A 15306-nucleotide genomic window follows, 5' to 3' on the forward strand; every position below is an offset into this window, starting at 1 on the left:
ATTTATTTCATCCTGTCCGCTTCACCTTGTTTGGAAAATGAATACATCCTATTCAAAATGGCTCTAAGCACTATGGGACTTAACATCTGAGGTCATCAGTCCCCTAGACATAGAACTACTGAAACGTAACCAACCTAAGGACATCACACACATTCATGCCCGAGGCAGGATTCGAACCTATGACCGTAGCAGCAGCGCGGTTCCAGACTGACGCTCCTAGAACCGCTCGGCCACAGCGGCCGGCACATCCTATTCCTCTTTGATTAACATTTGGTAGCCTCAAAACGAACTAAACAAATCAGAACGAAATGTGCCAAACAATAATTTTCGGACTCAGAACAAAAGACTGGAAGGTTTCGATAAGACAGCATTGTCCAATTCACAGCGCAACTTCACTGAAGAGATTTAAACTGTCGTATTCTGACCGTGAATGAATCTAAACACACCGACGGGAAAAGGAAATAGTTGACCCTTTTAGAGGTTTTCAGTGCACTTAAGATTAATTACTGCATGAAATGATTACAGTTAGAGATCATCAGCACAAGTGATTCTGGTGCACCAGATACCGACACATGCTGCAACACCCATATCAGAACGTGTTGTAGCCTCCATGGGCGGCAATGTAGGAGTTGACTCTGGCATTCAGTCGATCATACAGGTGGCAAATACTTTCCTGAGATACGTAGGGCCACGCCTCTTCATAATGTTCACTTAGTTCTGTAAGAGTTGTTGGCTGACGGGTCGCACGAGTCACTTCTCGTCCCATCATATCTCACACGTGCTCGACTGGAGACAAATCTGGAGGTCATGCCGCCCACTTTACGAGACAGCGCTCACCAGGCCTATGTCGTATACGCAAACGACCATCAGTAACGTGCAGGCTGAATCTGCTTTCATCACCGAAGATTCGACGTGCTATTCCATCTTCCAAGTGATTCTCTGACGTCAGCAGTCGAGCTGTGCGCATTGATACTATGGCGTTAGTGGAGACTGGCCAGAGGTGTGCATGCCCATTGTCCCACTGCTAATAACCAGTTCGCAATAGTTGTACAGCTGACGCAACACGTCCATCTTGTGTAGCAGTTCTCCGAACGGACCATGCCACCCTCGGAAGGGCACAGCTTGATCCCTTTTAAAACTCGCCCAGTTGGCTGCAGGAATCAGGAGAAGGTCTCCGTGACATGGTTGATTACTTGCTTCACACGTTTGCACCAAATTGTGCCATCTGTCTGTGAGCATTTACTATTAACGGGTCACTACGCCACGCTCTCCGTTGGCGGACGTTGTTGAAACTATTATCACTTCATCTACTATCCCCTAGGTGGCATATGTCGTCATCATATCATAATCGACATCGTCCTTCCAGGTGAACTAATTTTTTCCGGCAGTGTGTTTAAGTCAGAACTTTAACGAAACGACATTTACTCACGTCCTGGAATGTACTTTTATGTAACCCCATAAGAAAAATTAATACCTTGGTTTAAAATTATACGTTGCCCACTTTGTTTTTGGTGTTTAATGTTAGATATCCCTTTGCAGAATTACTTTATTGCGAGGCTATTTTTTAAAAGTAAATGTCATTTTAAAATAAAATTAAAATAAAAGACAAAAATAGTATTACAACAACCACATTTTTTGATTAAAGCCTGAGTATTAAGCTAATTTTCAATTTAATTCCCACCTACGTCAAGACAATTACCATATCGTATGAGCAGCTTATGAAATTAATTGTTGTGGCAATCTGCCACCTGACTTTTTAACCAGTCCTGTACTGACTTTCTGACATCGTCACATTGTTCGAAATGCTGATCGGCGAGATGTCTTACAACTACATGAGCGAATGAAAGGTGTTAACTCTGGGTAGCAGGGAGTGATAATAAAAGATCTAATATTGACTGGCTGAACTGGCTGTGCTACACACACAGTGCGCACATTGCACATGATTTATCAGCTGAAATCATTTGCTAGATCTTTGGTCTCTTGGGGATGTTGAATGCGTTCATTCCAAGGGGTGTTGTTTCCATTCTGCCCTAAATCCTGTAGACACAGGATATTTCGAGGAAAGTCATTGAACTGGCCGAACAACTGTTTTGCGTAAGTCATTTAGCAGGCGCCGAAGTTTCAATACTGTAGGCGTTGTCTCACAATACGACAGAGAACACTTCTTCATAATTGAGGAAAGGCATGAGATAATGATGAAATGGTCTAGCGTCCGTCCTCTCGAATTTGTTAATCGACTTTCTGCAGCAGGACATCAGCAATGACGGACGGCCGCTCTTTTCGTTTCTCCTGGTACAATTTGTGTCTTTGCAAAAACAGACATAATGTCTTATGGGATAACAGCAATCAGTGATTTTATAATGTTACTTGAAATCCGTCTTGACTGTAATTTTTTTTTTATTCATATGACCGGTTTCGGTTCATTCAGAACCATCTTCAGATCTGATATTTCAGTTACAGGAGTAACCCGTCCAAATCCAGCACGGGTTACTGCTGTAACTGAAATATCAGATCTGAAGATGGTTCTGAATGAACCGAAACCGGTCATATGAATAAAAAAAATTTGCAATGAAGACGGATTTCAAGCAACATTACAATTTGTGTCGCCATCTCTAAATGCTCCACAGCATTTTCTAGCAATTGCAGCGCCATAGTGCTTCTTCTATACACTTCGCTAATCTTATAATGAAGTTCGGTAGCTCTCACGTTTATTGTATTTAAGAAACGAGTTAAAGCGCGCGTACTTCCACAATCGTCGGTACCCTTCCAAAAACGTATAAATAAACGTTCATTTCAGAGGAATCTGTCGTAATGGACTTTGTGTGTGTGTGTGTGTGCGTGTGTGTGTGTGTGTGTGTGTGTGTGTGTGTGTGTGTGCGTGCGTGTGAAGTTGTTGTTTAAGGGTACTCATGGCGATGTTATTAGGATCCTTACGGTTATTGAAAGAAACGAAAGTGGATATAAATGGCTGAAATTGTTGTCATACAGTAAGGAGGAATCCTATAAAATGACACTCATTCACTTGCTCCCACTTCATTCGCGTTGACCCATCTAATCACTCTCTCACAAGCTTTAAGGTAATGGAGAAAGGGTGAAATATAAGTGAGATTAAAACGGAAGTAAAAGGACAGAGGAGCTAATAGAAAGGCCCAGTATAATGAGACTGGCTGACCACTTACAAAAAACCTAGGTGAGCCAGCCAGCCTGTTAACACATTAAGAACATATTCCTACTATAGCGTTTGTGATTAGCCAACAGTTGAAGGTACTTTGCAAGCTTGTGCAGTACGGCGACCGCAAAGCTGCAACAACCATACCTTAAAAAATAAAATAAAATAAAATAAAACAAAACCCTCCTAGTTTCCTCCCCATATCTAACGTCATATCTAAAAATTTATATCAGATATTCACTGCAGGTGTACGTTTATCGAGGAATCTGATTGGTGAGGAAGCATCTAGCCAGCCTGTTATCGCTAATGAGGCTGTGTTATATTCGAGCACTTAGCTCCGGTACCAGCAGTGCTGCGAGAGACGACAGTCATGTTCGGACGGCGCGTTCCTCTGCAGCTGCCTGCTGCTTTCGCAGGTAGGGGGCATTCCTTCCTATCGTTGTGGGCAGGGAGCAGAAATTACTTGTGACAAATGCCTCGACACGTCACGGGCCATGTAATTTTATTACTGAAGTGATTTACGAAGAGTGTGTCATGAAATTACCCGGTCTCTGTGATACTGGGCATGAAACTTTGTTACAGACTGTTCAAGTAGTTCACGGGTGAACTACGAGATGTCTTTGTTATACACTGTTTCTTTTGAGAGAATATACCAATATGGAGGATTTCTTGAGCACAAATAATCTTTGCTGCATTGAATGAAATACCTGCGCTGTAAATAAGAAATAGAAAAGAAAAAATAATGTCTATTTTGATGTTCTGCTCTAGTTGTTGTTTGTTCATTAACTTACAGTCACAACCACTGTAGTATTCCACATAATATATGATAAGAATCATGAGAAATGTAGAAGAATAATAATAATGAAGATATTAGGATTTCACAACCGTGTGACTAATAGTCACAGCCTATATGTAAAACCACAAATATTTCACACTTCTTCTTTGTTGCATTGTTACATCAGGAGCCTTACTGTAGCGTATATGAGAAACTAATATTTACAACTTGAGGATTAAATTGGATCATTACAACATGACGGTTTTTGTTTGGATAAAATCTATCCGAAAGATCTATTTTATATTTACCAGTGTCTTAACTCCTATTATTAATCAGAACCTGTGTCTGTCTATGAGAGAAGTCCCCGATGAAAGGCAAAAAGATTTTAAATGTATTCATTTTTTTCAAAACGTGAAAAAAGTGCATTTTCGTTATGTTGTCAGCTGCTGACACACTATGTCAGATGACTCAGCAAACGACTACAACGCTTGAACAAATCGCTGGTTTAAATAGTAGCTCGGTGTTAGGTGGAATGCAATATAAACGTAGTCACTTTTTCTGTTAAAGTGCAGCGTCTTGAATTTCTTCTTGAATCTTTCATTTGGTGAAAGGTGCTTCAATTGCAGTGTACTATGAACTTCTTCGGCTGCTGTATTTCCTACTCAGATTCAGCATCCAAAACTTAAGAAACTGATTACAGTGAGTCAGTGGGTGTTCTGCAACTTGTACTTCGGCCGCTAGAGAAGGCCTGTGCTGATTCTAAAGAAATGGGTTAATACTGCATATGCATCCTTCTCAAACAAAATCTGTCCATTAGTGTTAATTGTTTCTCTGTGACACAATAATTACATCATAAACTCACGTAAGTTAAGTCACATCTGTTCGTGAATCGTGTGAACTCAGTTCTGGTGTTTAAAAATCCTCATTGTTCATTCAGCGTGCTGTTTACGCCAGTTCATTCATGACCGGTTAAATAGGCGAACTCATGTATACCCTACCTGTTTCTCACTCACGTGTATGCGTATCATTTACATCTACATAAAATGCTGAAGGAAGCACTTTCCATCATCCTTAAGACTTAAAAAGTGGTCTTTTTTCATTAAATTGAAAGTCTCTTTCTCAGTACTCTTTTGACTGTACTATGCTACTGCATGATAGTCGAATTCGAACGCTCGACACGCTCTGAACGACTGAGGAGGAGGAGGAGATTAGTGTTTAACGTCCCGTCGACAACGAGGTCATTAGAGACGGAGCGCAAGCTCGGGTGAGGGAAGGATGGGGAAGGAAACCGTCCGTGCCCTTCCAAAGGAACCATCCCGGCATTTGCCTGAAGCGATTTAGGGAAATCACGGAAAACCTAAATCGGGATGGCCGGAGACGGGATTGAACCGTCGTCCTCCCGAATGCGAGTCCAGTGTGCTAACCACTGCGCCACCTCGCTCGGTCTGAACGACTGACACATGCCCCATGTTAAACTGTTATTTTTAGAGCTGATGAAGATTCATCATAGCATCGATGCTTACTAAAGTTAATACATCCGCCAAGAAAACTAGATAGTATTTATGCCGTAAAGAGCAGATAAGCAGTTTTTAGCAGCGTAATTAGAAAGAATTACATCATTCATCTCCAATATGAGGGACGTAGAGGAATTATGGGCAAAACTTCAAATTGATTGTAAATCACGCTCTGGAGAAGACTGAGCGGAATAAGCGGAACGACGGAAAATTCTGAGGAAACAGAGATTATTGTGCTCTCGGATCAAAAAAGAACATGGAAATGTCGACAGACAACAGTAACTAGTAATTTTTGTGTCTGTAAAAAGATCGATGGGCGACGCATACACCATCTACCACCATACCTTTAGCGAGCGATCTTATTGAGAACCCGAGAAAATTCTAGTCCTACGTAAAATTACCAAGCAGACCTAAGGCTTCCATCCAGTCATTCGTCGATCAATCTGATGTGACAATAGAAGACAGCAAGAGGAAACATAAGTTCCAAATTTCGCATTGAAAAAATCAATCACGCACCAGTATCGTACAGGCATACCACCGTTTGATTATGCGTTAACTCCAATTTGGACGACTTAGAAATAGGAAAACCAGTGCAGAGAAACAACTGAAATAATTGAAAACATATACCTCGCCAGGTACGGATGGAAACCCGATTTGGTTTTTCAGAGAGTACTCTACGGCATTGACCCCTTAATTAACTTACATTTACCCAGAATCCCTCCATGCCTAGTGCAAAGTCCGAATTGACGGAAAAAAACCGGGTGACGCCTTTATATCAAAAGAGTAAAATAACAGTTTCGCAAAATTGCAGACCCAAATACTTAACGTCCGTTTGCAGCCGAATTCTTGAACATATTTTAAGTTCTAGTGAAATAAATTTCCTTAAGACAGAAAAGATTCTCTTCACAGGTCAGCAGGCGAAATTCAGCTTCCCCTTTTCTCACACGATAACATGCGAACCATGTATGAAGGATGCCAGGAAGATTCTACGTTCCTAGATTTCCGGGTAGCGTTCGACACGGTGACCCACTGCAAACTGTCAACGAAGGTCCGAGCATACCGAATAGGTTTCAAAATATGTGAGTGGCTCGAAGATTTTCCAAGTAATAGAATCCAGTACGTTCTCCACGACGGGTAGTGTTCATCAGAGATAAAGGTATAGTCAGCAGTGCCCCGGAGAACTGTGATAGGCCTGCCCTTGTTCTCCATGTACATAAACTAGCTTAGTGTCCGCTGCTAACTCGCGTAGACTGTGTGGCAAAAAGTGATTTGGTAGCTGCGTGGCGGCGCGGTGCATTGCTACTAGTATAAGGTTCCACTCACCTCGTGGTGAATCTCTTCTCACAGGCACACCTCCTTGAAGTTACCCAAATGCAGTTCTCAGATGGAAAAAAAACTATAGAAAAAGCAGCTGTACACCTCGTAACCACAAGTCGCACTAAAAATTGTTTTGTCGGTGCAAGGAACAGATAAATACAGTATAAGTATTTCTGTGGGTAAATTTACACTCTATTACGGTAAGCTTGCATGCACCAGTTACTATGAAGCCTTACTCTAAGTTGTACAAAGTCTGAAAAGTCCACACGCACACATCATTCATAAACGTAGCCAGTTTATGGTAATTAATAATTATCCTTTATCGAAAGTTTACAAACGGATTGTTTCTTTTAGAACAGCTCGCTCAGACGTTGTTATAATCATTCTTACGTAACAAAATGTTCACGTTCGCGAGTAAGCAACATGTCATGCGGAATTTTGTTATTCAAAATGTATCATAAAAAGTTCTGAATTTTACAGCGTGCGTTAAATCAAACATTTTGGTACCGAAATATGACAATATTAAAAAGTTTCGTCGGAGCATTTATCAATAGGTCTGATCACTATGAAATCCAAGCCCCAACTCTTCTCATCTGTCTACGCAAAAGAAGTTCCTAGTTCCCAAAATATCCACGAATATGTTAGCATCGAGTGGCAGAGAAACGTGACAGCCAATCGGCCGGCAGCATCAAACCCGCTCAGTCCCGCACTTGTATACAGAACCAATCAAAATTTGTCACTGAATCAGTGCAGTAAATTAACGTAAATAAATTAAAAAAACTCACAAATTTAAAATTAACTTGCTTTTAACAGAACTAATCATAATCTCATTTTCCCAGTACCAGACACTGATGAAATAGTTTATAACGAGTTACCCTATAAGAATGACTAACAGACACATCATTCTCGAGCATTCCTCACTAGACCAGTTACTTCAATGTATATATAAAAACTTTACATAATACATTAGTTCACGTTCACCTCTTTATTCAATCTGATAACTAAGCACAATAAAATTAGTCACGAATAAACAATTAGAAAAGTAAACAAAAAGAACTGCAAATAAAGACGACAGTATTTTGACTACAGCTCAAACTGTCACCGTCAGCTAGTGACCTCTACTAGATCGCATAGAAACTACATACTCTGCGCACGCCTGTTCACGGCTGTTAAGTCCGATCGCAACAGCCACGATATAAGGCGCTACGCCTCAGATGGAGTCCAAAGTTTTTGTTAATCATGCCGTTGTCGTCCTTGTGGAGATATTTCCATAGGAACATTCATTCTCTAACAAATAGTTATATCGAACCGAGAAGGAAATACCAATTTTCATTAATTTAACTTTAAATTTTTTAATGTAACGAAATATAATCTTAAATTTTTATCCCCTATTGTAGAACCTAATGGTTTAATTTTCAGAAACTCTGAAATACGTATTTTTTTTTAATTTCTAAGTGAGAAGTGAAAGACCAGTTGCCATAGATGTAGCCTTAAAAACTTTTGAATAGTTCTTTAGCAATTATTTATTCTCAAAAAATCTTTCATCCACTATTGTACCTCCTTGGTAGTTGAATTTTCAAAACTGGTGAAACAGGTGTTTTATTTTCTGACTAAGAAACCAAATACCAGTTTTCGTATTTCTAGCTTCAAAATTCCATTAAGAGCGACATATTTTTAAAAAAGCCTTTCCTCCTCTATTTCATCCCCTTAGGAACGGAATTTGAGAATTCCTTCTTGAACGATGCCTACAATATAAGATCCACACCCTCTGTAAACTTCAAGTTTCTATCCTTAGCGGTTTGGCTGGGCAATGGTGAGCCACCCTCTTAGGGGATGAATATTCAAAAATAATTATATGTCTATGTTTTATTTCTAACGACAGATAGAAATTTTCATAAATTTAGCTTTAAAAATTCTTCTGTAATAAAATGTCTTCGTAAAAAATCTCACCCCCAATTTCATTCCCTTAGAGGTTTAATTTCCAAAACCGCTGAAACACGTATTTCTTTATTTCTGGCAGAAAAACTAAATATCAGATTCTTCCAATCCACATGTGGCATACAGCAAACCAGTGCTTAACAGTATTGGCTAAAAACAGTCTTGGTTGCAATTTTAGTTTTCTATTTTTCAACTACGGGTTTCGCCTTATTTAGGCATCTTCAGGTTATCTTAATTTTGTATTTCTTAGAAGGATCCTCTAGTCAGTGTAGCCAAAGGGCACCGTCGAATATATCAGGCCAACATCGCCTTCGTTAAACTCAGTAAAAACTTTTCTAGATGGTCACGAGTGACACCAAGACCTGCATAACGCGTTCCCGTTCACAGGAGCGAGTTACAGAATAAGATGGGGCCCTCTTAGAGAGGCTTGTGATATTTCCGAAGGATGAATGAATGTTAAAGTATTTGTGCGGCCGCTTGCTGCCCAAATTCTAACACATTAACAAGGTTAAAAATGCACTATCTGCTCCTCAAACTTCACCTCAATATTGACACGCACAGGCCGAGGGACAAATATAGAAGGCCCACGAAGTGACTGCTCGTTCGTGCTTGTAAGCTTGCATAGAAAACGGACCGCAATTCAAAATATATATAAATTCTAAGTACGGCAGACATGTTAAATTAAAGATCCTTCCTCCTGCTGTCCTTCAGACCATACATATTATTCTGTATATAAAAGTTTTAGTTAATCAATTGGAAGATAAATTTTTCCCAAGTGTACTTACGACATATAACACAGAAAAATCTGTTGAAATATGTGAAACAGTAAAGTTAGCCTGCGCAGTACTGGAGACTTTTGACGCTCTGTTCTGTAGTGCTAACAAATTGTGTATGTGAGTTGCCGCTTTCAACTGACGAATTTCTTTGGTGTAGCTCTAATCAAACATGTGATTCAGTGAACTAGAAATCAAGTCATAATATACATACGTATATTGCATAGTGAAGTACGGATAGGTACAAGAAGTGCCATTCTGCGTTCATTTACTATGTAACTGTGCAAAATACGATCATTTGAACATTTACTTTACTAAAATGGTACAGGAAATGTAATAACTGAAAGAATAAAAAACAGTATATACAAATATCTAGCTAGTGCTGTAAAATATCATCAGCTGACTTATTTGTCGAGACTGCATGAAGCGTTAAAAATTATTAATTTTTAATTCTTTTTGTAAGATTAATCAATTGCTGTGATTACCGAACTTCACTAGTTTTCCTGATTTTCATAAATTTGTCTCAGTATATGCATCTGTGCTATCAATGTGCTTACGTGACTGTTTTTTTGCTACACTGAAACTGATTTACTATCGAATTTAGAAAAATATTTCAGAGTAGCCATATTCTGTCATGATCCGAAACGCTACTTTCTTTGGAGCCACGTACACACGGAGATCACGCTTTCAGATGGCTAATCGCCTCCGCCAACTCCTGCTGCCCGGCGAAAACCACCGGGCTTTGTGCATTAATTTCTTAGCGTTTATGCATAAGTTTAATAAACATTAGAGATACACATGGCAGAGGCTTTAGTCATCAATCCGTATACGAGTTTCTCCTTCACTACTTGCAACAGCCTGTCAACGCTAGGATAACTTTTCTAGCTATTGAATCACGTGATTCTCAGGCGAAGAAAACGACGGGCCACGCGGAAAGGAAATACCAAAAAGTGGTTCAAATGGCTCTGAGCACTATGGGACTCAACTGCTGTGGTCATCAGTCCCCTAGAACTTAGAACTACTTAAACCTAACTAACCTAAGGACATCACACACATCCATGCCCGAAGCAGGATTCGAACCTGCGACCGTAGCGGTCGTGCGGTTCCTGACTGTAGCGCCTTTAACCGCTCGGCCACTCCGGCCGGCTGGAAATACCTTGAAGGTTGTTCGATAGAGAGCGGAAAAGGTGAAAATCTAAGGGCCCAAGATCAGGTGAATAAGGTGGGTGTGGAATGACTTCCCAACTCAACTCCTGTACACTGTTTTCTGTCTGTCTAGCAGAAAGCGGATGGGCATTATTGTAGAGTTACGGCACTTCACGCAATCTACCTGGTAGCTGTTCTTTGCCTGCGTCTGCAAGACATCTCAGTTGTTGACAACGAATGTCGACAGCGATGATTACACCTCGGGTGATCAAATTGTAGTATACCACATCGTCTCTGTTTCAACAGATTGACAACATTAGGTTCTTGTACGGAGAGTTGCTGCTTTGTTTGGGCTCAACCATTCTTTTCGTTTACTTATGTTAGCAAGAAGACACAATTTCTTGTCATGAGTAAAGATTCAGGATAGAAATTTTCGGTGTTGTACACGAGCCAATTGATGACGAGCAACCAGAGCTGCTAATATGGCCAGCAGCTGCTTTTTGTGGTTTTGGCTTAGAGCGTGCGATACATCGTACACCCAATTTTTCAATATACCTCATTGCAACAAATGCCACACGATGGTGGAATGATCGCAGTTCATCACATTTGCCAGTGCTAGAGTACACTGCAGCAGATAAACGTGGGTTAATAGGTTTACACGATCTTCATCAAACATCTAAGATCTTTCTGATCGTGGAGAGTCAATGTCACAATGATCCTTCTTAAAAAGAAAAGGATTTTCTTGCTGTCCTCTGTGCAATGGCACTATCTCCATACACGGTGCAAATATTTATGGCTACCTCCGCTGCCGTAACCCCTCTACTGAACTCAAACAGAAGAATATGTCGGAAATGTTCCAATTTCTCCACTTGGCACTCCATTTTCTAACGTCCACAGCTCCAGTCACTATCTCCAAACGACAAAATGGCAATGTGTAAACTCAAATAGCAGCAGTGAGCTAAAAGTAAAAAAAATGACAATAGATAAATAAACCCATAGCAAGCGGGATACCAACATGGAAAATAGAAACGCTACAAACTTATGGACCAATCTAACTTGTAGCTGGGCCCACTTCTGCCGACGATCATGTACTTCATTGTGGACGCCCAGCCATCACCCAAATGTTCAAAAGTGTGCGAATTCGTATGGGATCAAACTGCTGAGGTCATCGGTCCCTAGACTTACATACTACTTAAACTAACTAATGCTAAGAATACATACACCCATGCCCGAGGGAGGACTCTAACCTCCGGCAGGAGGGGCCGCGCAATCGGTGACATGGCGCCTCAAATCACGCGGGCAATGCTCGAGGCCCATCACCCATCGTCCAGGCCCCCATAGCCTAACCGATACTTAAAATTCTGTGACTCAAAACTTCCACATGGCTGACAGCCGACCCGCGATTCGTTACAATAGGCAATCTAGGTAGATGTCTTACTCCAAGTGCAAAATAGTCACGGTTTCTGAATAATGACATCTTTTACCGCAGTTTATTGTAACTATTCACACAACGATCACTGATTTCATACTTTACATAAGACCTTATGATTTTTAAAAAATAAATAATATACTTGCTCAGTTTTATCTGAAGTAAGTAATCTGAAATGCACACATGACAAATGAAACAGCGCATACGATCCCAAACGAAGTTGCACGTAACGAGTCGGATTCATACTCTGCACACACCGTCATTATCTCTCTACTGTAGATAGAATATGACGGCAGGACTTATAAAGACGTGGATGGATGCAAAATTTTCCTATACTTAGCTTTTATGAATCTGTTGCTTTATTGTTGCTTTATCCGTCGCCCATTATGCGCCCAGAGGGTCAGCGCTACAAATGTCCAGCTCGTCAGCCAAACTATTAGGTTGTTGCATTAGTTCGTAGCGTTCTTGTTTTGTATTTAGTTTTCTAAGGGCTTATTTACGGATTGTCGTTTTTCATTTTTAGTTCATTGTTGCTGTTTGAGTTCATACATTGTGCTTTGTCATTTGGAGAAGTGAGTGGAGCTGTGGACGCCAGAAAATGGAGTGCCGACGTATTACTCAGTTTGAGTTCAACAGAGTGGTGACAGAAGCTGAGGCAGCTCGAAACATTTGTGCTGTGTATGGTGATAATGCCATTGGACAGAGCACGGCAAGAAAACGGATTTCTCGTTTTAACGAGGGTTTTTTGACATTAGTGATTCTTCACGTTCGTTCAGGAAGATCTTCGGGTTTTGATGAATATCGTCTAAACGCATGAGGCGGTGCGGTGTACTACGGATTGCTTACTCGAGTAGTTACTATCACCACTGATATTTATTATCAACAACTGAGACGTCTTGCAGACGGAATCCAGGAACAACGACCAGGAAAACTGCGTGAAGTGCTGCTAATCCATGATAAACGCCCGCCCCCTTTCTGCTAGACTGATAAAAAGCACTACAGGATTTGTGTTGGGAAGTCATTGCATTCATGTCATTCACCTGATTTTTCGCACTCAGATTTTAAACTTTTCCGCTTTCTGTCGAACAACCTCTCCGGGTGGAAATAGGGTTCGAACATGGCTCGAGAGTTCTTTGCCTCGAAACCGCGTGATTTCTACAGTCACGGAATAAAAAGGTTACCCCAGCGTTGGTAGACTGTTGTAAATACTGGAGATCCATTTATTATTGACGACTAAAGTCTCTGTTATGGGTATCTGATGTAGTTATTGCATTTATGGAAATATGTTACTAACTTATGCAACAAGCTAGTACTTAAAATACACCTAAGAACGAAAAGATGGATAACTGAGACAAGTCACATTTTAAAATTTGTAGAAAAGATGAATTTCATGGATGGCAGTTGCATAAAAATAAACTATTGATTTTCATAATTTGTAATAAAAAACTAAAGGTGAAACAAAAATAATGTTTCAAAGGGGTTTTAATTTATTTAAATTTGGTTATTAATGCTTTGATTGTTAATTAGTTTGGGCGTATTTAGTAGAAGGTAAGTTCGGACCTCTCGAGCTGAGGTATTCCTTATGAGAGAAACTACAGTTATCTGAGCTTCCGTATTTAATCGTATTCTAAAACTCCCCCACAAATAATCCACCTAGATCTTTCAATAAAGTCCGAGGGCTTGGAAAACTCAGACACAAGCGTTATTATTATTAATAAACTTTCTTAACACGCCTGAAGAAAGGTTGTAATTGAAATTATCTGCATGCTGCGTAAGCAAATGGCGTAGTCAGTCCAGCTAAGATTAAATTACTGTTATGCACCTACTTGAGATACGCTGCTTTCTGCCAGGACTGCATCCTAGATGAAATGAAACAATTTAAGGCTGCGGCGTTCCGCTGCAACGTGATGCTGTGAAAGAAAATCTGTAAACTGAAATGCGCCTATTGCGGCTGTTAGCCACGGAGGCGCATCGAGATTGTTTTTTCTCTCCGCAGCACTAAAAGTTGAAATCTTAAAGGATTTTACACAGGGAGCGCCAGTCTTACAAGTGATATCATGTACTATCATTTAGCACCAATAATACATGTTCTGAAATCGACAGAATGAAATATTAATATCTTGACAACGGACCTGAATACGGAGCTGTTTATCGAATGGCGGTCATAAGGGAAGAGAGAGAGAATACTATCTCTGTTATCTTTATACGAAGGACAAAGATCATACTTTAGGCTAGGACATCATACATATTCTCCGTTTATACATATCCCTTTTTCTCAACACAAATAATTAATTAAATAAATAATTTTCTGATAACATGATGGAAAAACACTACACTCCTTGTAAAATTTGTAGAAAAGACGAATTTCGTGTATGGCAGTTACATAAAACTAAACTACTGATTTTCTTAGTTTGTAATAAAAAGTAAAAGGCGAAACAAAAATAATAAAAGAACTTTTAAAGACGCTGCAGACAGGTGACTGTCTTAATAAAAGCACTCCACTAAAAACTGAAGTATCTGCACAGGGAAAATATTTAGTGAGGAAGACATTATGAATTCTGTGTAGTTGTGGGTATGAGCGTAACGGTTGCAATTGTGTTGAGATTAGTTGCTAGGGTGGGTACTGAAAAAATAGAAGGAAGGAGACTGGAATATCGTCAGGGCCATAGCATTTAGAGGAAAGCAAGCCTTTCCTTTGAAGTTTATGAAGACGTTTTATAAACTTATACCACTGCATACATAAATCTATTAGACACTACCGTATTTAGATCTGTCAATAGCACCAGCTCGGCGAATACGAGACAGCACAACGAAAAAACAGTTCAGGGTTCAAATTTCACTTTTTTTATTTACTCGATGACTAGTTACTGGCCGGGACCCATTTTCAAATCATCGTAACATAATAGAAATTGGCATGCTGGAAGTTCGTGACTATGAGACAGTTCCCAGGAGCGGCGTTAGACACTGAGCCATACGTATTCCTGAGCCTTCTGGTGAGATATAAGTGAGCAAGAGCGCATCCGAAATGCAGGACTGAGTAACCCGTATTCGAGACGTGAATTATTCTAATTTTAACTTCGAATACTGTTCGTAGTTTTGCAATTGTTAAATTTTTCTTTAACAACCGAAGAGACAAAATGTTTTATCCAGCATAATATTGAAATAAATGCCAATGTATGGGAGATGGGAGATGAAGAAGCTTGCACAGAATAGAGTAGCATGGAGAGCTGCATCAAACCAGTCTC

General features: G+C 40.1%; 1 protein-coding gene across 1 annotated transcript in view; it reads left to right on the forward strand.

The window, feature by feature from the left end:
* Nucleotides 1–3537: 3537 nt before the first annotated feature.
* LOC124613580 (facilitated trehalose transporter Tret1-like) overlaps nucleotides 3538–15306 on the forward strand; it is a 122940-nt gene continuing 111171 nt past the window's right edge. Inside the window, exon 1 of the mRNA XM_047142295.1 lies at nucleotides 3538–3585. Coding sequence (XP_046998251.1) covers nucleotides 3540–3585 — 46 coding nt within the window. The 5' untranslated portion in view covers nucleotides 3538–3539. The remainder of the gene's footprint in view (nucleotides 3586–15306) is intronic.

This window comes from Schistocerca americana, chromosome 4 (genome assembly GCF_021461395.2).
Source record: "Schistocerca americana isolate TAMUIC-IGC-003095 chromosome 4, iqSchAmer2.1, whole genome shotgun sequence".
In the NCBI taxonomy this organism is placed as follows: domain Eukaryota; kingdom Metazoa; phylum Arthropoda; class Insecta; order Orthoptera; family Acrididae; genus Schistocerca; species Schistocerca americana.